The sequence below is a fragment of the Hakea prostrata genome, chromosome 7 (assembly GCF_041222555.1).
Source record: "Hakea prostrata isolate BN-2017 chromosome 7, UWA_Hpros_2, whole genome shotgun sequence".
Classification (NCBI taxonomy): Eukaryota; Viridiplantae; Streptophyta; class Magnoliopsida; order Proteales; family Proteaceae; genus Hakea; species Hakea prostrata.
This window is the reverse complement of record NC_142606.1, coordinates 30348671-30369499: the sequence shown is the minus strand read 5'-3', so window position 1 is coordinate 30369499 and position 20829 is coordinate 30348671. Positions and strand designations below refer to the sequence as shown.

The following is a 20829-nucleotide window of genomic DNA, read 5'->3' as shown; positions in this document are numbered from 1 at the left end:
GTCCTCTCACGGGTTGGTTATCGGTCTTGAGCGCCCATGAATCCCCATTGCTACCACGGGTCGTTCGGTCTCAATACCCCTCCGATTAGGGTCTGACATAACGGGACATCCTAGCCAAACACTACTAGACAGTCCTAGATATGTCATCCAACGGTTTTAGGAAGGTGTCCAAAGGGCATCTCCGGAAACATCCCATAATATTCCCGTAGTAGTCCAAGGACAGAAGTGTCAAAAGGACACCTCTCCTTTCCAAACCATACTTAAGCATACACAAGCATCAATTCATAACATCACATATATGGTAACTTCATATATGGAAAGAAATCAATAATTACAATCAACTTGTATATAACTGGTAAATAAATCATACATGAGTCAATTCAATATAAATAAGTAATGCTACTGATATCAAGACGGTACCACAGTAGTATAACATTATAAGAATCTAATTAAAGAAATAAATTAACAAGATTCAAATATAGAAACTAAGATATGCAATTTATGTTGTTAAAGAAGTAACCATCCTTACCTTTTATAACTTGCAAAGGAATCCTAAGAAATCAAGTAAGATCTTGACAAACTTGAGAAGAAGGTCCTAAACAAGTTTATACAACATATTAGGAAAGATCCCTAACAGAAAAGATACCAAAACATCCAAAACAGACCAATTCTGGAGTTGCTGTACTCATTGGTCGATTGGATTGGTCTACTGCCCCAGTCGACCAATTAGTCGACTAATGGAGACAGTGGCCTACAAAATCAGAGTTTTAAGAATAAAGAACCGAATTTGGTGGTTCAAAAGGGTACTAAACAAGGGGTAAACTACATTGGTAGTATCCTAACATATAGAGGACCTCAAAACACTAATCGAATCAAGTCTTCAAGATACAAATTAGGAAACAAAAAGTTACCATAATTAGATCAATCATGGTTCTTGAAGGATTCAAGATAGAAATCATAGACAAGAACAATAGGAGAATGAATCATTGATTCAGATAAAGATATCATGGAAGGCATACTTAGATCTTCAAGAAAATAGACCTAAGAGCATAAATCTAAATAAGGAAACAAAACCTACCATATATGTAACTATCATGATTCATGAAGAAAGCATGGTATGGTAGAAGAGAAACAACTAGAGATTGATAGATCATGGATCATGAAAAGAAAACACAGCAATTGACTACTAACATGATCAATATAGTAGATCTAAGAAGATCAGAATTCAAATCAAAAGATGAACAAAGACAAGATCATGATTTGATCATGATTCCTTCAAAAGCTTGCAATGATCATGGTTAACATCATTGCATTAGCCATTAATCCTTAGGAAGATCATGAGAGACAAGTCCAGAGATGTTTGCAATAGAGAATGCATCATCTCCTCTACTGTCTCAACTCAAAAAGGAAAGAAAAACAGAGATGGAGGAGAAGAAGAGAGTGTAGTCATACCTTTGATGCAAAAGGAAGAGTTTTGACGAAGATCCGTCAAGAAAAACACCAATGATGCAAGGGAGATGACTTGCAGAGGTCTTTGGTTCGTTCCAAAGAGTTTGGAGGCAGAAAATACGAAGTAGACTCGAGATTGGACTTAAATAGAGTAAGCAAGACCTAATTGCCAAAGACAGAACCCATTGGTCGATTGGATTGGTCGACTGGTCCAATCGACCAATCAGTTCAACAACTCCTAAACAGGGAATTGAAGACCCAGATCAAATCCAATCCTAAAGGGGTTTTGCACACATATCAAGTGACTTACCTAATAGGTAGAAATGCCTTCAAACCATGATAGAGAGCACTCCAAGTCCATCAACTAATCCGATCTTCATCAATATTCAATTTCCATAAATAGAACCTCATCATCAACTCTCATGGATTCAAAGCCAGACACCAAGTCCTCCACTGGGATGGCCCAAAGCTGACTTCTTACTTTACTTCGGGTCACTGGACCTACAAATAACAAGGTTTCCGGGTCAAGGTTAGGGCTGGGTTTCACACCGAGACAGGGGTCATCCAAACAAATTTTATGGTCGTCCAAGATTTGTCATCTTATAATATGATCTTAGGACGACCAACCCTTTGTACTCTGGAGGCGGTAGTATCATCCTTACACATGAAAATGAAATTCCCAACAAAAAAGGGAATAGGAGAATGTTCCGCTGATCAAAAAGGAAGCCGGCAGAGCTACGCCAATTACATGAGAAAAAGAGTAAAAACAAGCTCTACCATGGTGGTCGAAGTCAGAGATGACCGTGATGAAGAAAACATGCAAAGAGCCGAACCAGTAGAAAAATTGGAAAAGATTATGCTGAATTCAAGGGAAGATCAGGGAACTATGACCGGAGCAGAACAAGAAGAAGAGTTCAAAAATAGTCTAACCAGATTTCTACAAAAAAATACTGACTTCTTTGCATGGTCGGCAGAAGACATGCCCGGAATAGACAGAAAAGTAGCCGAGCACAAGCTAAACATTGACCCTCAAGCGATCCCAGTAATACAAAAGAGAAGAAATTTTTCTTTGGGAAAGCATGAGGCCATCCGAACTGAGGCTCAGAAGCTAAAGCAGTCTGGATTCATTAAACCCATCGACCACCCAACTTGGTTGGCCAATGTGGTAATGGTAAAAAAGGCAACGGGAAAATGGAGAATGTGCACAGACTATACCGACCTCAATAAGGTCTGTCCAAAGGATTGTTATCCTTTACCAAGGATAGACCTACTCATCGATGCAACAGCCGGTCACGAGATGCTCAGTTTCATGGACGCCTATTTAGGATACAACCAAATCTTGATGAACCTAGACGACCAGAAACACACATCATTCATGACAGACAGGGATAGTTACTAATACAAAGTAATGCCCTTTGGTCTAAAAAATGTTGGGGCAACCTACCAGCGAGCGGTCAACAAAATTTCGAGTAGCAAATAGGCAGGAATATGGAGGTATACGTCGATGACATGCTGATAAAGAGCACATCTCAAACCAACCATCTAAAAGACCTAGCAGAAGTCTTTGAGGTACTCCGAGCATACAAAATGAAGCTCAACCCAGAAAAATGCGCTTTTGGAGTATCTTCGGGAAAATTTCTGGGGTTCATGGTATCCCAAAGAGGAATAGAAGCTAATCCAGAGAAGATAAAAGCCATACAAGAGATGAAACCACCAAAAAGCGTCAAAGAGATACAAAGTCTCACTGGTCGGGTGGCAGCCTTAAACAGGTTAATAGCCTGGTCAGGAGAGAAATGTTCACCTTTCTTTCAAACCTTAAAAAATATTTCCAAAAAGGGAGTACCAGAATGGAGCGAGGAGTGTCAACAAGCTTTCGAGCATCTGAAAGAAAAGCTAACTACTCCACCCCTGCTCGTACGACCGACCACGGGAAAGGAACTGATCATCTACTTGGCAACTTCGCCCTTGGCTGTTAGTGCAGTACTAGTGCAAGATGAAGGAAAACAGCAAAACCTTGTTTACTATGTGAGCCATGTGCTCCTTGATGCTGAAACAAGATATCCAGAAGTGGACAAGCAAGCTTTGGCCCTGATCATAGCAGCTAGAAAACTGAGAACATATTTTCAGTCACATCCTATTGCAGTATTAACAAATTTTCCCTTAAAGAAAATACTGCACCGATCGACCTGGCCAGAAGACTGGTATCATGGGCAGTTGAGCTAAGCAAGCATCAGATAGAGTTCCGACCAAGACCAGCTATTAAAGCACAGGTCCTAGCTGATTTCATCCTTGAAACTTCTGAACCAAGGCATGAGCAAGAAGAAGAGGCCACTTCCGAAAGTATCAAAAGATGGATACTTTCAGTGGATGGTTCTAGCAACACACAGGGGAGTGGAGCGGGATTGCTCCTAATAAGCCCAGGAGGATTCCAAATTCGGTATGCACTACGCTTCCAATTCCTTCCAATTCAAGGCCTCAAACAATGAAGCAGAATATGAAGCATTAATAGCAGGTCTTTGTATAGCAAAAGCCTCTGATATTCAGAACATCGAAGTTAGAAGCGACTCACAACTAATTGTGAATCAAGTGAACGGGCTATATGAAGCAAAAGAAAAGAGGATGACTAAATATCTGACCATGGTCATCCAATACAGACAATTCTTCAAAGACATCCAAATCCAACAAGTCCCTAGAGCAGAAAATGAGCAGGCAGATGCCCTATCTAGGTTGGCTACGGATGAGATGGAGGCAGACCCGATCGTATATATGGAAGAGCTATAGTTTCCAAGCATCAGTCTGACCGACCAGATGCACATACAGACCGAGCACGGTTGGATGACTCCAATAATCAATTATCTGGAAAGTGATTTATTACCAGAAGATCCAAAAGAAGCTAGAACTGTAAAGCAAAGAGCAGTCAGATACACCGTAAAAAATGACAAGTTATACAAAAAGTCTCTAACCCGACCATTGTTACGATGTGTAGGGGCTCCAGAGGCAGCTGTCATCCTAAAAGAAATTCATGAAGGAAACTGTGGAGGTCATATAGGAGCCAGAGCCTTAGCAGACAAGGTAATAAGGCAAGGATACTATTGGCCCACGTTACAAGAAGATTCGAAAGCTCACGTCCGCAAATGTGACAAGTGCCAAGCGCACGCCAACATACCTCATGCTCCCGCAATGCCTTTAACATCAACCCTCACTCCAATTCCCTTCGCTAGATGGGGGATAGACTTGGTAGGAAAACTACCAAAAGCCACAGGGAGCAGAGAATACCTAGTGGTGGCAATCGATTACTTTACTAAATGGGTGGAGGCTGAAGCACTGGCATCCATTAATACCGACCAGATGAAAAAATTCGTCACACATAATATCATGTATCGGTATGGTATCCCAAAAATCATTGTCACCGACCACGGTAAACAGTTCGAAAATGCTGAATTCGAACGATTCTGTAAAGAGCAAGGCATAGAACATCGTTGGTCCTCTGTAGCATATCCACAAAGTAATGGTCAAGTAGAAGTTACTAATAGATCAATGCTTGAAGGATTGAAAAAAAGATTGGACCAGTCTAAAGGCAGATGGGTAGAAGAGTTACCTAAAGTACTGTGGTCTTACTGAACTACTGCTAGAACGACCACTGGCGAATCTCCATTCCGACTAGCTTATGGAGTCGAAGCTCAGATTCCTGTAGAGGTTAAGGTCGGATCTATAAGAGAAGAAGAATTCAATGAAGAAGCAAACATCGAAGGAATGAGGGCAAACATAGACTTCATTGAGGAAGTCAGAGATAAAGCACAATATCACTTGGAAGAATACCAGAGATGCATTGCAACACATTACAATGCAAGGGTTAAAATGCGACAATATCTCCCTAGAGATTTAGTCATTTGTAAATCATCTGGCTTCGATCCTACAAATCAAGGAAAGCTTGCTCCAAACTGGGAAGGACCGTACATTGTAGTGCAACAAGTTGCCCCAGGAGCATACAAGCTGCGAGACCCAGAGACCGGGCAACTAATACCCCGGACCTGGAATTCAAACAACTTGAGGAAATACTATCAATAGTATAAAATCCTCAACAAATCTAGGAATTTTCTTTTCAGTTTTTTCTTTCAGTTCAGATTTTCACACAATAGTCCGTGATTCAGACATTATGAATTTTTTCTTCCATTAAATAAAGTTTTTAAAGTTCCAGCATGTCATCTCAGCTCAAGCTAGAATACCTAGCTAAGATGATCAAGGAAATACCAACAGAAGTTAAATTCCAAAACCGACCTACTAAGGTCGGGAAGAAAAGCCCTAAGCAACTTAGGCACAAAAGCCCTAAGTCACTTAGGCACCTAAGCCCTAAGTCACTTAGGCACAAAAGCCCTAAGTCACTTAGGCACAAAAGACCTAAGACACTTAGGCCACCGACCTACTAAGGTCGGGACGAAAAGCCCTAAATCACTTAGGCACCAAAGCCCTAAGTCACTTAGGCACAAAAGACCTAAGACACTTAGGCCACCGACCTATTAAGGTCGGGAAAAAAGCCTTAAGCAACTTAGGCATGAAAAGTCCTAAGTCACTTAGGCCACTGACCTACTAAGGTCGGGGAAAAAAATCCCTAAGTCACTTAGGCACCAAAGCCCTAAGTCACTTAGGCACAACAACCCTAAGTCATTTAGGCACAAAAGACCTAAATCACTTAGGCCACCGACCTATTAAGGTCGGGAAAAGAAGCCCTAAGCAACTTAGGCACAAAAAAGATTTAACTCTTTATCAAAAATACAAACAATCAAGCTATTATGTTCGAAAAGACAAAAGCATTGATCAAACTGAGAAATCTTAAATAAACTGCTTCATTCCGATCAAGCAGAGATTACAAAAGGAGAGAAAATAAAGTAAAGGCCAAAAAGGCCATACATACAAAAAAGACTTTGACAGAACAAAGCTCTAAAGCTTCTCTTTTGTTTTCTGAGCTGCTTTGCCTTTGGAGGAGGAGGTGTCCGAACTGCCAGCCTCAGGCAAGGGATCCCAGTTGTCCAGAAAATCAGCTACTTCAACCTCTTGAGGCTTGGGAAACCTTGGTCGATCAGCACACCAGGCAGGTCGGGGAATCTTAAGATCGTCATAGATTTCAGGATCAATCAAGTTCTAAAATCTCTCTAAATCTAAATCCTTGAAAGCTGCAATAAGGCCTTGGTAGGTATGACGCCGAGCATAGATATATCCTGGCGCAACTACCTTGGTCATGAATTTCCTACAGCCAGCTGTTCTGACCCACCTTTTTATAACTTCAATACGAAGCTAGTGGGGGATATCTTCAAAAACGCAAGGAGCTTTCTCCTCGACAGCCTTCATCAGTTTAGCAACTTGATGATCCGAGCTCTCCAGCTTAGCTCGGAGATTGGAAATCTCAGCTTCTTTACCGACCAAAGACCCTTGCGTTTCCTCCAAGGATGTCTGAAGAGAAGTTTTCTCAAGCTCTACAGCTTCATTCCTCCCCTTCAACGCAGCCACTTCACTGATAAGCTCGGCCTCCCAAGTAATCAAAGAACTGTTGTTGGACTTCAGGGGCTGTCACTCATCTTCCAACTTCTTGTTGCGCTGATTGGCTTCCCGAAGAGCAAAGAAGTCTTGCCAAGCAGAGTCAATGCTTTGACCCAGGGATTGGACCAAAGCACAAGCCATTCAGCATACAAAAAGACAATGAGTTTACAAACAGAATATAGAAAAATAACTTTCAGTACAAGAAGGAAATATCTATACCTCACAGTAATACTGTGCGCTTGCAGACGACCAAAACTTTGAAGATATTCAAAGTCGGAAGGAAGGATGGATCCACCTAGCCACTCATTGGCAACTCTGGACATAGAGGGAGACTCACCCCTGAATACCGAAGAGTTCCCATCCAATGACCAGTCTGATCGAAGAATATTGATGGAACCCGAAGAGCCTGAAGCCCTGAACTCAGCAGGAAGCTCTTGACCAGAAACATCCTCACCCAAGGAAGGATGAGGATCACAATCCGAGCTCTTCTTACTAGCCACCTTCTTTGTTGGTTGGGGAAAAATGTTAGAGGGGTTATCTTTCTGAACACGGGAAGATAACTTATCTTTAACTGCAGTCTTCTTATCCTTGGATGGAGAAGCCTGATCAGCCTGTATTTTACTTGGCTTGGTCGGATGCTTTGCCTCCACCTCTAGCATGGCACCAGCAACATCAGCAAGATCATCTTCACCGAGCAACACTGCATCATCTCCCGAGTAAGAAAACTTGGCAAAATAAGGATGAATCAAAGCAAAAAGCAAAAGCATACATCTTACCGGTCAAAAAACCCCAATGATGAAGAATAGTGGGGTATTCCGGACAAAATCCATTTACAGCAAGCAAGTTCCGATCTTCAGTAGGGATCATCCGAATACGATCCCTTGCTTCCTGCTCGGATGATGAAAGGGGAGGAGGAGTATTTGAACCTTCCCTAGGATTTTTTGGCCAGGAGGTCGGAAAATCAGAAGGAGAAAGACGGCGAACAAAAAAGTATCTAGACCTCCAACCCTTAGTATTTGAGGGAAGAGTTCCTGTTCCAACAAAGTTACCCTCCCATCCAGACTGCAGAGCAGTTCGTTTGATAGATAGAACCAACGATCCTGCTCCTGTTTCTTATACATAAAAAATTGAAGAAACAAATTTAAGGTCGGAGTCACACTGACCTATTTTTGTTTACAGAAGCCCCAAAAGCAGATTATGTTGCGCCAACTATTTGGCGCTAACATCCTTGGGCACATCCCAAACTGGTTGAGAGTTTCAACAAAGACTGGGTGCACGGGAAGCCTAAAGCCACTAACAAAGGCATCCTCATACACAACAAATTCACCCTGAGGAGGTAAGTGAGCACGTTCATGAGAACCTGGAACCCTGATCACAAAATTATTAGGAATAGCATACCTAGCTCGGATAAGCTCCAGCTCACTCTCAGTGAGCTCGGAAGGGAAGAAGCTGGGACCAGAACTGCTAGGATCAAAATCTACATGTTCGGAAGTCCTACGTCGAGTTCTCTCAAAGGCAAGTTCGAATGGAGAAAGATTGTTTAACCATCTTGTCCTATTGGTACTGAACCGAGCTCGAATACTTAAAGACCTAAACTCATCGTTACTAAGAAAGTTCGGACGAGTACCAGGAGATAAGCTCGGATCAACAGAGGTTCCACTCTCAGTATCACTATACCCAGAAGAAGAAGCCTCACCATCCCTAGGTCAAACAATCTCAGGCTCAGAAGATGAATGACCGGAAGAAGTTTTAGAGGGTCTAACAGCTTTCCTTTTAACACCCATCACTAAACTACGGTTACAGTGGCATAGATGGAAGAAATGACAAGCAGATTCCAAGCAAAAGGAAAAAGAAAATATACTCAGAATACAGCACGAAACAAAAAACAAAGACCATCAAAATATTCGTGGAGAGAATATGAACTCACTTGCAAGAGGAATTGAAGAACAGAGCCTTCATGAAGGTTCAAATAAAATCTTGAAAATCCTGCAGCCTTCGTCTTCTCCACATATGCAACAAGGAATACAGTAAAAAGTGAAAGAGAAAAGGAAGTTCAAATTTATATACTCCCTAAAAAATCCAGATCTAACGGATGAAAAGGGAGAAATATAAAAAGCTCATAATCTACTAACTTTAAAAGTTTTCCAAATCCAACGACCACGTATAAAGGCTCTTCAGGAAGATTCCAATCAAGCGCTGGCAATCTGGAACCAAAACGATTAATCTTCTCAGACTTTTAAATATCCCAAAAAGTCATTATGGAGGGTCATCATTTCTATGCCACGTGCCATTAAAGAAAATACGTGCAGAAAGAACGTGTGCCGTCATTTCACATTTTACGGTGCAGCACCCTGTCAGATGATGTCAGCCATAAAACCTCCAACACCAGGCTGTGAATGCACATAAGTAACACAGGTCGGAAGTGTGGATGTGTTCGGTCACCAAATCTCTAAAGCCCGAGTAAGATAAGGCTCGGACTCCAGAGACTGGGGGGCTTATGATGAGGAAAGAATTAATAAGCCTGAACCAATTCGGTTTAAGCCTAGTTCGACCAGATCAACTAAACCAGTTCGGTTTGAGCTTAGTCCGACCAGCTCGGACCAAGTTAGACCGACCAAGTCAAGGTCGGATGAATAAATACAAAGGCTGAATAACAAGGTAAATCTGGATAAGATTCTAGCCAAAGAAACAATATTCAGTCAGGACTCAATCACTCATGTTTGAGTAGGACTCAATGATTAAAGTTTGAGTCCCGTCCGAACTCATACATAGAAAATCTATAGAAAGGTAAGGTAGCACAAGAGAAAGGTACGCTGAATATAACTATCACTATTCGTATTATTATTATTCATTACTTTCTTGCCTTCCTTAGTCGGATTTCTAACTAGATCGTCGGAGGCGAAAACTCGACCTCCGCGGTTGAGCTCATTTGTGCAGGTTCAACTGGCTGAAGGGGCGAGTAGGATTGTGCAGCAACAGAGGTATTGGAGAAGGGTAAAATGCCAGGCTAAAGTAGTAAGGTGATGCATGGCTGTCTAGTGGACTAAGGCGTCCACACTAACCAAAGCTTTTGCACGTTGAGATGCTGATGGAAGAAGTTTTTATTTTAAGGCCATGATCTTTCTATCTGTGGAATCTTCTTATTTGTTTGGTATTCATATGTTCTTGGCACTTTCAGTTCTGTTCTGTACCAACTGGTGGTATGAAGAAGGTATTAATACATAATGGTAGGAGATTCGCCATTTCAATGAATCTATGGTGTAAGTAGTTTTTTATTTTTTATTTTTTGGTTCAATATAGTTCAAGTAGTTATTCTTTCTATGATTTGTCACACATATTTCTTTCTTTATGTAGGGTTTCATTTAAACCTTAGTTTTTAATATACTTTTTGAAATACCTATCTAAATAAAATTAAGTATATTAACAAGTATATGTGAGATATCCTAATTAGACAAGCTAGACTGACAATCTCATTATTGTCAAACCTGTCTTAGAGGTACTCTTGTCGTCCAAAGAGGAGGACTCGGCCTTAAATTTCTTTTAAGTATAACGGTCTTGTACAATGCTGCTCACATTGTTACGTGTAATAGATGATAGAGGGTTGTCAACGGTTGGGCCGGTTTCGGGTTGAAAAACAGTCTAAATACGGCCCATTAAGAAAATAACGGTTTCGGGCCGGTGCGGTTTGGGTTTGGGCTAACAGTTTAGAATTTGATTTACTAACGGTTTGAGTTCAGGTTTATTAGCGGTATGTTTTAAGGGCCTTGTTGATGTGTGAAATTTATCAAGAGCATGTGAACACATATAAACATTAAATTCTCTCCAAGTCTCTCGTGTTAGGTGTTCAAAACCAAAAACTTGTTTTCTATAAAGAAGTAAAAATTATAAAATTATAGAACTAATATACAAAAGAAAGCTGACATCTTGATGAACTTTAGTGGGTAGTCTTTGCTTATTCTCCTCCCCTTCCTGACAGTTGTAAAAATGGATTAAAATAAAACATTAAAGATTTTCAAATGATAATACACTTGCTAAATATTTACTAAGCCCATCTTCCAAATGGCGAAGGCTTTGATAGGTTTATTGTTTGCATATTCCAAAGCAAAATAATTAAAGAAAACAAATGGATACTTGGGGGTTTTCCTGTTTTTTACATTTAAATTAATTTTATTTTACTTATTTATAAGGGGTTTAACCGGCTAGTTCAGGTAGGTTTCGGGCCAAATAGTTCAGGCTAGCGGGCCACACATGGGCTCCCTGGACCAGCTCAAACCAATGCGGACTGAGGTTGTTCAACCCAAACACAGCCCATTAAGCTTCGATTTGGACCGGTTTTAACGGTTTGGGTTAGGTTTTGACACCCTTAGATGGGCTGCCATATTTTCACATCAAATAAATTCGATGCAGTTTTGTGGGTGAAAAAATGGAGATGGAAATCTAAGGGTGTGAATCAGTACGATATTCCTACGTATCAAATTTGGGTTTTGAAAATCAAAATTTACCGTATTGATTCCATAGCTACTTTCTACCGACACTATATCATTATTTCGGTATGAAATTTGTATGGGGGACAACAGTGCGACTATAATAAGAAAACGGCATGAACACAAATAACACTTTTACCCCCTTTAAGATTTGGTATTGTAATTCGATACGGTCAAACCCTATCAGAATTCAAAACCTTTTTATACTGTATCGTACTAATTTTCAAAATGAAGAACTGGGATACGGTTTTACGCTTATCAATTCTGTATTAGCATATAGTTTCAGTATCAGATTTACACCGTAACTTCTAATTATTATTTTTTTGGTAAACAAACTTCTAACTATTTTAGAGGATAGGTTGGAGTCGAGTCACTACTTAAATGGAGAATTGGGGTGGAGTTGAGTTTTGGGGTGTGTATTTTATTTTGAAAAATGAAAAAGATGGGTGAAAAGGTATGTCTTCACTCACTTTTTAAAACCGTGTGAGTGGAATCAAATTTTTTTAGGTTAATGGTAAAGTAGTAATAATCCTACTTAGGGTCAGTTTGGGTATTTTGAAATATGCAAACATGACATATTAACCGATAACAAATGGTTTTTAAAGATATGGGGTAATGGTAAGTCTCTGCAAATTATAGGCCTTGAGAATTTGTAGAAGAATCTGCACGAACACTTGAAAGATTGTAGTAATCACGATATTTCATTAAACATATCATAGGTACTTTCTTTAAGGTATTTAGACACTCTAATTTGTGCAATACAGGTACCAAATGTGTCTTCACCCTAAGATCAGTTAGTTGAAACCTTTAAGATTGCACCCCAACTAATGCAAACCAAAATAATTTAAAATAACTAAAAGGAACATTGTTAGATATTGTTTCGAGAAATGGATGAGAGTTTTTGGATAAGGGAAAAATAATATTGTTGTTTTGGTACTGAAAAATTGAAGTGTACAAAATTATTGCTTTGCTCCCCCTCATGAAATATATATGTCACATTTATGTTGGTACCTTTGTATTTATTTTACACAACAAAACAATAATTCATTGTCTTTCAATTAATGATAGATTTAAGAGATTTACATCATAGGAATGAAAATTTAAAAAAAAATAAAAATAAAAAATAAAAAAATCTTATTCTATGAATGTATATACTTTTCTACTCATTTTGTAATGTTCTTTTTTTATTCTATAAAATGACCTCATTGTCCTTAATTTTTATGTCTTTCAACAATGCAAAATAAAATCATAAATTTATTCTATAACTCTTTTAAAAGGCTTGATGTGAAAATAAAAATACTTATATGAAGAAAATAGATAATTTTTTTAGTATAATTACTCAAAAAGTTTCTTAAAAAAGAAAAAGATAAGTATTACTTTCTTATTCTAACTTGTAGATAAAAAAGTAAAATAATAAAAGGAAAAAAGTTATGCTTGGATGATCCATGTAGTTCTTTTATTAATAGTTTTGATAGTTAGATAGATATTTAATAGGAATAGAATTTGATTATATTAGAAAAATTGGGAAAAAAACAACACTGCATGATCGTGCACATAACTTCTAATATGAAAAAAATTGATGTACATGACCATTCAACCCTATAAAATGACAAAAAATATACTTTTTTATGAATATGTGTATATATATATACATAATGCTGACGGATTTCATTAAATACTAAAAAGTCAAAATACATGACTAGTATATGTAAAAGGTTCATAGTTCATTCCATTGATTAAGTATGCATACTCAAAGTTGGAGATCTAAAAAAATGAACTTATTAGAGAATTGAGAAATCTTAACAGCGGAAAGATCATTTGAGATGTTAACCAGCAATGATGCTAAATAAAACGACTAACATGTATATTTAGGACTAGGTAACATTGTAGAAACTATCCTGACAATGTCAATAGCTGCGAGAACTATAATCTACATGCTTTCATTTTCTTTAGTCCCATAGTATTTCCTTCAGAACAACCTCCAACTTTCTGTCAAAAGGGCTAGTATCCGCTATGTTACGTATAGATGTCCACAATAAACAAAAAAAATTCCATATTTACTTGTTATCCTAAGAGTGCAAACACTTGCAACTATTAGAATTATATCAGAAAATACATTCTAATTAGGCATAGGGGAAGAGTAGTAGTACTTACACAAAGACTTTTTTTTTTTTTTTTTTTTTGTAGAAAATGAATTTATTGAATCAAAGAATTTTTACAAGCATTGGCATCAACACTACACAATTGATTAAGCCAAAGATTGACAAAAGACACACTATCGAAAACTCTATTTTTTTTTTTTTTGGTAGAAAATGAATTTATTGAATCAAAGAATTTTTACAGGCATTGGCATCAACACTACACAATTGATTAAGCCAAAGATTGCCAAAAGACATACTATCGGAAGCTCTACCAACAAAGCCACCTTTGTCAAAGAGTCAACCATAGAATTGACATTTCTAGGAATACTAGAAAAAAACTACGTGTATATGCACGTGGTGTAGTGTTGTTTTGTTGAGGTTGTGATTATTATGTTGGCATCGAATGTAAATTTTTTATCTTTGTGTTTAACAAGCATCTTCCTGTTTAAACATTCAAAGTATGACCCATTTTAAACATTTCAAATGGTGTTGAACGAGTAACGTGTAAACCATGTGATATCACGATCGTTTAATATCAGAACAGAATGGCTTTGTAATTCTCATAGAGTAATATCCAATGCAAATTGAAATTCTTAGGATTTATATGAGTAATTGTAAATGAAGATTTGAATATTTGATTGGATTTCATTCATTGTATTCTTTTAATTTCTTAGTCTATTTCGCGTTCATTTTTTTCCCCGGTTGTACAAGAATAAGGAAATAAAGCTGAGAAGCACCAACCAACGTCAGCCTGTTGTTGATGTCTTTGTTTTGTATCAGTAATGTTGCGCAAAAGGGACATGGAATAGTAGAGGGAGCTGGCGGTGATCCATGGAATTGTGATCCATGAGATGGTGCATTGAAAATGATTAGTGGAATAGGGATAAGATGCCTGAGTTCAGTAGCTTCACTAATTGAAGAGGGCGAAAAAGGGGGGCGGTGAGCCGACGACATGAGCTAGATCTGATCCAGCCTATTAAGTGAAATGGTTAGATTTGGATACAATCGTTAGGCCTGTAATACCATGTTCTTTGTTTTGAATCCTCAACCTAGTTCCACCATACCATACCCATATCTATGAACCTCGAGCATACCTATGATTTAATGAAATTCGTATTGATAAATTCAGTGTATCCTATATTAATAAATGTCACGGTAGTCATACTGTTAGAATAATTATAGTAGGAAAAAGAATTCAGATAAGAAAAGTTGACATGGAATACAGAGAATAACATGCCATTGAATAACATAACGTACATTTATTGGAATTGAATTTCCTTACATCTTACAGGGATGGATTCAATTAATTGCTTATTCAGTATATACATGAAAGTTTGTAATTCACTTTAGGTAGCTTTGGGTGGGCCAAAATTGTTCATCTTCCATGATAACGGGTATGTAATCCTAAAGAAGCACATGAAGCTTTCTTTGCAACCAGGGAGACATACTCTGTAAAAAAACCTTTTACAAGATTTTTATAACTTCCATTTGTACTTTCTTTTTTCCATAGTGATTCTAGAGCGGCCTTCTCAGTTGGTGTAGGTAAGACAGATCTAAGGGTCATATATTTTTGTATATCACTTAATAAGCCACCTTCCCATACTATATGTTGCAAATTTTCATTAAATTTTATAATAAAATTTGCAAGACAAACTAAATCATCTGCTTTTTTATCTGGAATCATCTTTAGGCAGAGCAAATTATCAATCATTCCATTGACCATTAGACATCGCTGTTGAGTCTTAATGGCCTTGGGTACCTTGATACACCTTGGCATGCTTCTCTGTAAAGAGACCGAAAGATTAATGTGATTGTCCCTTTTGTATAATAATTAAGAGTAAATTTGACAAAATAATACTAATTTAGTATAAGTTGGGGGTATAACAATCATGTTTTAATCACAACGTATGAAGAGATTATACCCATATTCATCATTTCGATATAGCATTATTACAAACCACTTCTACAGTGTATATCATTATAGAACAGTATGCAATGATGGAGAAGTGTAACATATTAGGTATTGATCATTATATATTTGAAGAAATGACGCATGAATGAGGCTATCAGGATTAATTTTGTAGTGACAGTTGTTGGAAGGCTATCATAGTAATGAAGGAGATGATGAATGCAATCTCATAAGAGATTCAGTTGTGTTTGATAAATGTTATATTATTGTATTATGGTTTACATGTTAGGGTGTGTGAATTACATTTATTAATTACTAAAAGTTTGCCTCCGCTACAGATGGAGTTGTTAGATGGTTATACGGTATTTCTTTAAATTCTTTATGAATTCCAATTTTCATTTTTAAAGTTGATCAGTTATCCTATAAATATCGAACCCAAATTTATTATTCATTTACCATATGTTGATTCTGGATTTGTAAATCCTATTGGAAGCCTTTGGAATTTGAACCCCCTTAGAGTTCCACTCTGTGTTTTGTAAATTATAATAATGCTAACATTTCTTTTGATGTTTAGGTGATGACATTGCAATGAAGAAAATGTGAAGTTGCAGAAAGAAGGTTTATTACTCATAGACACATCCAAATGGTTTTGGAACGATGGTTATTGATAATTAACTTATTCAATGGGCCAATTTGCGTTAGACACAATAGCCATTGAGGAAGGAAGAATGTAGGTTACAGATACCTTTTACATTTGAGATCAGTAGTTTAGGCATTCTAGATATGGGTGTTTGCCATTTTGCAAAGTACTTCTGCAAGTCATGCTATAATGATAGCTGTTGGAGTAGTTGGGTGAAGTTCCATTTCAGTGATAATTGTTATTTGTGCCGTTCTCCATGTCTGCTTGCTGGTGGTCTCTGAGAAGTAATGGTCGTTGTCGTGGTTCCCTGCATCCAAATCGAAGATGTGTTGGTTAAGTTTTATGCTTGTTAATATTGTTATGTAAAACTTGTTACATTTGGGTCTGGGGTTGTTGTTTGAATAAGAAACGTACTCAGCTGGTAGTAAGACCTCTTTGTAAACCACGTTCTTCGTGCAGCATTTGTCCTCCTTTCTTCCAGTTGATTTATTTAGTAAGACCTTTGTTGTTGCCATGGAGATACCTCTTGACAGTGCAACATATAGTTGTCCATGTGAGAATACTGGTTGGGGTAGATAAATCCCTATGTATGGAATTGTCTATCCTTAGGATTTGTTTATTGTCATTGCAAAACATAGCCTTATAGGAAATTGTTCTCTTCATAAATGGAATGGGTACCCTTCATTTTTAGCCGGGCATAATGGTATTCTTGGTAGGGGCACAAGAGTGCCTGTAAATTGGCCCGTTGTAATCTCAGCTAGTATTAAATTATGCCTGAAGTCTCTGCGGATTAATCTTGTGCCGTTGCATTCCCCATGTGCTGGATCCAGATTGCGGAGCAGCATTATTGGGCAGTTTCTCTTGAGGACCAATTTATGTGGAGGAAGGCCATTAGGAGCTAGTGAGTTTAGGAACTCTTGTGGGTAATGTGTTTCTGCATCATCTGCTGCTGTGTCAAAGCTGTAGTATATTACTTCATCACCTAGGAATTGGTGAATAAATTTCTCATTTATCCAATCGACCAATTCATTTTTGGTTGCCAAGATTGCTCGATTCTTAATGTATGTGACTGACTGTGCATCATGCTGCAGCGACGGGAACATTACTTTTATTAGCTCATCTTCACCTGAAGCTTCTTCGAATGTTGTACCAAGCATCTCATTTGGTATGTTAATTAAGCCATCTGAATGACTTCCTTCTTCCCCATTTCCCACTCTCAATAGGAAGTTGCTGAGTTTTGGTCTATTCTTGCTCTCATGTTAGTTCGAAGTTGTATCTTCATCATCTTGTGCCACAAATACGACTTCACTAAGCTTGCATCCACTTGTTCTGCTTTAGTTGCCCGAGGTACTACTGGTAGTACTTGTTGAAAATCCCCTCTGAATACAAATGTTTTCCCTCCAAAAGTGTCTTTGCTGCCCAAAATGTCTTGGAATGTCCGATCTGTTGCTTCTATTGCTTGTCGCTTAGCCATTGGTGCTTCATCCCAAATAATTAGCTTTGCTTGACGAATCAACTCTGCTATGCTACTTTGTCTAGAGAAGTTACACATAGTTGTATCATTGATATTTATGGGTATTTTAAATCTTGAGTGTGCTGTTCTACCCCCTAGCATTATGGCAGCAGCTACTCCTGATGTCGCAGTTGTTATAGTAATTTGTCCCTTTGATCTTATGGTTGCTAGAAGAGCTCTATATAAGTAAGTTTTCCCTGTGCCTCCTGGACCATCGATGAAGAATATGGCATTCTTGTTGTGTTCCACGTGCTGTAGAATTAATGTATAAGCTGCCTTCTGTTCAGAGTTGAGTTTTTGGGGAGCTTCATAGTCTTCTGCTGGTATTTGTAGAGCATATTCATCTCTGATTTCCTTTGCTTTGTCTTGGGTAGGTTGTTCTTCGAACAATGGCAGGTCATAGTCTTTGATGTTTTTGCCCATGTGTAGGTAGTTGTGTATATCTTTGTAGGCTAGCATGATGTGGTTAGGCAAGACATTCTGATTCTTATAGTCCTCAGACATAGCTTCTATGTTTTCATCCCATAACCTCCTGACATTTGCTGGTTCACAGTACACAAGTATTAGTGCAAAAAGCTTTCGAATTACTGTTGGCATCTGGATATGTGTTGCTTCTTTAAGACTTTCCGATATTGCATCATCACTTTTAAGAATACCTCTTCTTTGCACTGCCTCTTTAAAGCTATGATATTCTATGCCGTTGACGCATAGGAGGTCTTGGAATGAGGTGGAGCCTTTGATGTGATTTAGGAGTAGCCTTAGATAGAATCGTTCGCCTTCTATAGAATTGGCTAAATTGACACGACCAATTGATTCTTGTAGCTTCCTTGGTGACCAACATTTGCCTTGTTTGTTCCACACATAGTGCTTGGGTATGTCTTTGTAGAGAAGCTGCCTTGCTACTTCAGAGATTTTATTAAGGTTGAAGAACTTCGTAAGCATTGTTTTGGCGGTGTTATCTGATTGAATAACATTTTGTAGGTTATTGTTTCCCCAGTAACGTACCATTTGTTTATTTGGTAAATGTAACTACAGTTCATAACATGAGGATACATCTCATTTAAGTTGAACTCAAAGATTCGCCATATTGCTTCTTGTACAGAGACCCATCTTCCATCTCTAAATTGGTTGATTTCATCCACTTGGTTTTCCCCGTTCTCATTTATCATTGAGAATGCTATCCTGTCATGACCCTTATACACATATTTGTAGAGATATTTCACTGCCTTTAGTCCAGAGAAAATTTCCACGTTGATGTGACAATCATATCTTGTAAGAAGGTATGGATTATAGGGGACTACCCACCTATTATCCAGCATTTGCCTGCATACCCTCTCTTGTGTCCCAGTATTTCTTCTCCTGTATATGGGGTATGAGTCCCGTCCTTGGATTGTGTGCTCTATGAATGGACGAGGATACCGGTTCCGACATACTCCATTTCTCATACATGCATTCCTATTGTTTAGAACTCCACATGGGCCGTGCATCATGTGTTTGATGACTTTATTGTATAAGTCTGGGTACCTATCTTTTTCTGGTATCTCTACCGACACAATTGTATCAAATTGATCGGCACTTGTGAGCTTGTAATCCTTCTGGAGGATCACTAATATATGTGCATGTGGTAGACCCCTTTTCTAGAACTCTATAACATGAACATGTGCTGCCACTTTCCCCAACACTGATTTCTTAAAGACTTGATCTTTGAAGTCTTGTAGCTTCGCTCTGAAAACCCTTGCTGTAAGATCGGGCCGGTCTTGTGGAAGTTGTCCTGGGTGCAATTCTTCTAATATCTCTTTCCATTCAGGGTTGCATGTCATAGTAATGAAGAGATCCGGCTTTCCAAACTGTTGTACTAAGGCCATCGCGTCGAAATACCTTTTCCGCATATCTCTTGGGCCTTCAATAAAAGATATTGATAGGACAATTCTTTTCCCTACATGTTCTCCTCTTGTCTCTCCAGCTAAAATGCTATCTACAATTCCTTGGTAAAGTTCAGCACGAATATTTGTTTGTCTTGAATGGTAGTAATCCAATCTTGTTGCTTCTATTTTTATGTACATGTCAACAACGAATTGATGCAGTAGACGCCCCGCATGTAAAACAATTGAATGGTTTGCCTCATTGATCTGTAGCTTTTGGCAATAGTAAGCTCTTGGTGATACCATGTTTCTTCTATTCTCATTAAATCCTGTATTTCAGAATAAAAAGCTATTAGTCTGTATCTCTTAAGTTGGTGTCATTTTGGCACTCCTCCCTTTTAATTTATACCTTCGTTGTCATCAGTTTCGCTCTTGAATAATGCTTCTTCTGTACTTATCTCATTTTCTACTGCATAGGTTTGATAATTTTTCCTGATTTTTCTATGCAAACCAACTTCTCCATTTGGTAACAGCAATGGGTGTTGTAAGGCGTCATAACAACCATAGTAATGTCGCACTTGATGTGTCTTCCCTGAGTGGCCATGGATAATGATGTCGCATTTCTGATGTGTGTTTGGGTTGTTCCCTTCTTCCCATATTGCTCCAACTTGGTCCATTGTTGGTGCATTGTATACTCTCTAGTCCATTTGTACGTTGCTTCTGATCATTATCTCATGGCTCTCCAATGATGGCACGTCCTTGAGGCTTCTAAAAAACTTCCTATAAGGGTTGGTATGAAGTATCCACATTAGCTTTTGTACCATTGGCTCCTTGAGATGGGATGATTCTATAATTTTCATTCTGTTGTCCAATTCATGATCGGTGTCATAAAAGTACAGCTGCAAGTAATGTGGCCTATTTTTGCTATGAATGGCAATTGGCGGAAGCTCATGGTAGACTTGCCCTTGGGCTTTGAATGTGTAAATGCCTTGTTTTGCATTTGTCAGTTGCTTGTCAAGATGTACCCCAAAGGATGTGAATGAAAATATGCTATTGTATGCTCGTATGTATCTTCTGAATTGTGTAGCTTCTTCAGTTTGGGATGTGAATAGCTGGTACAGCTCGTCTGGAACTGTTGTTGGTGGAAGAATCACAATCCCATTTGAGCTGTAGAATGAAGGTGGCTCATGTTCTAATTTTTGGGATCCACAATATGTGCATTTTTCAACTCTTTGTAACACATGTAACTCTGAGCATTGAGGTTTCATATCTGCAATGTAATATAGAGTTTGTTAA

At 38.3% G+C, this 20829-nt stretch overlaps 2 protein-coding genes across 2 annotated transcripts; both read right to left on the bottom strand.

The window, feature by feature from the left end:
* Positions 1 to 17374: 17374 nt before the first annotated feature.
* On the bottom strand, positions 17375 to 18679 carry LOC149010887 (uncharacterized). Its single transcript, XM_089162497.1, has one exon. It carries the CDS (start codon positions 18677 to 18679, stop codon positions 17375 to 17377), a length of 1305 nt encoding a protein of 434 aa, XP_089018623.1.
* Positions 18680 to 19308: 629 nt separating this feature from the next.
* LOC149010886 (uncharacterized) lies at positions 19309 to 20210 on the bottom strand. The gene is made up of 2 exons (XM_089162496.1): positions 19943 to 20210; positions 19309 to 19862 (listed from the first exon to the last, which is right to left on the bottom strand). The coding sequence occupies exons 1-2, from the start codon at positions 20208 to 20210 to the stop codon at positions 19309 to 19311; spliced, it is 822 nt and encodes a 273-aa protein (XP_089018622.1).
* Positions 20211 to 20829: the final 619 nt, after the last annotated feature.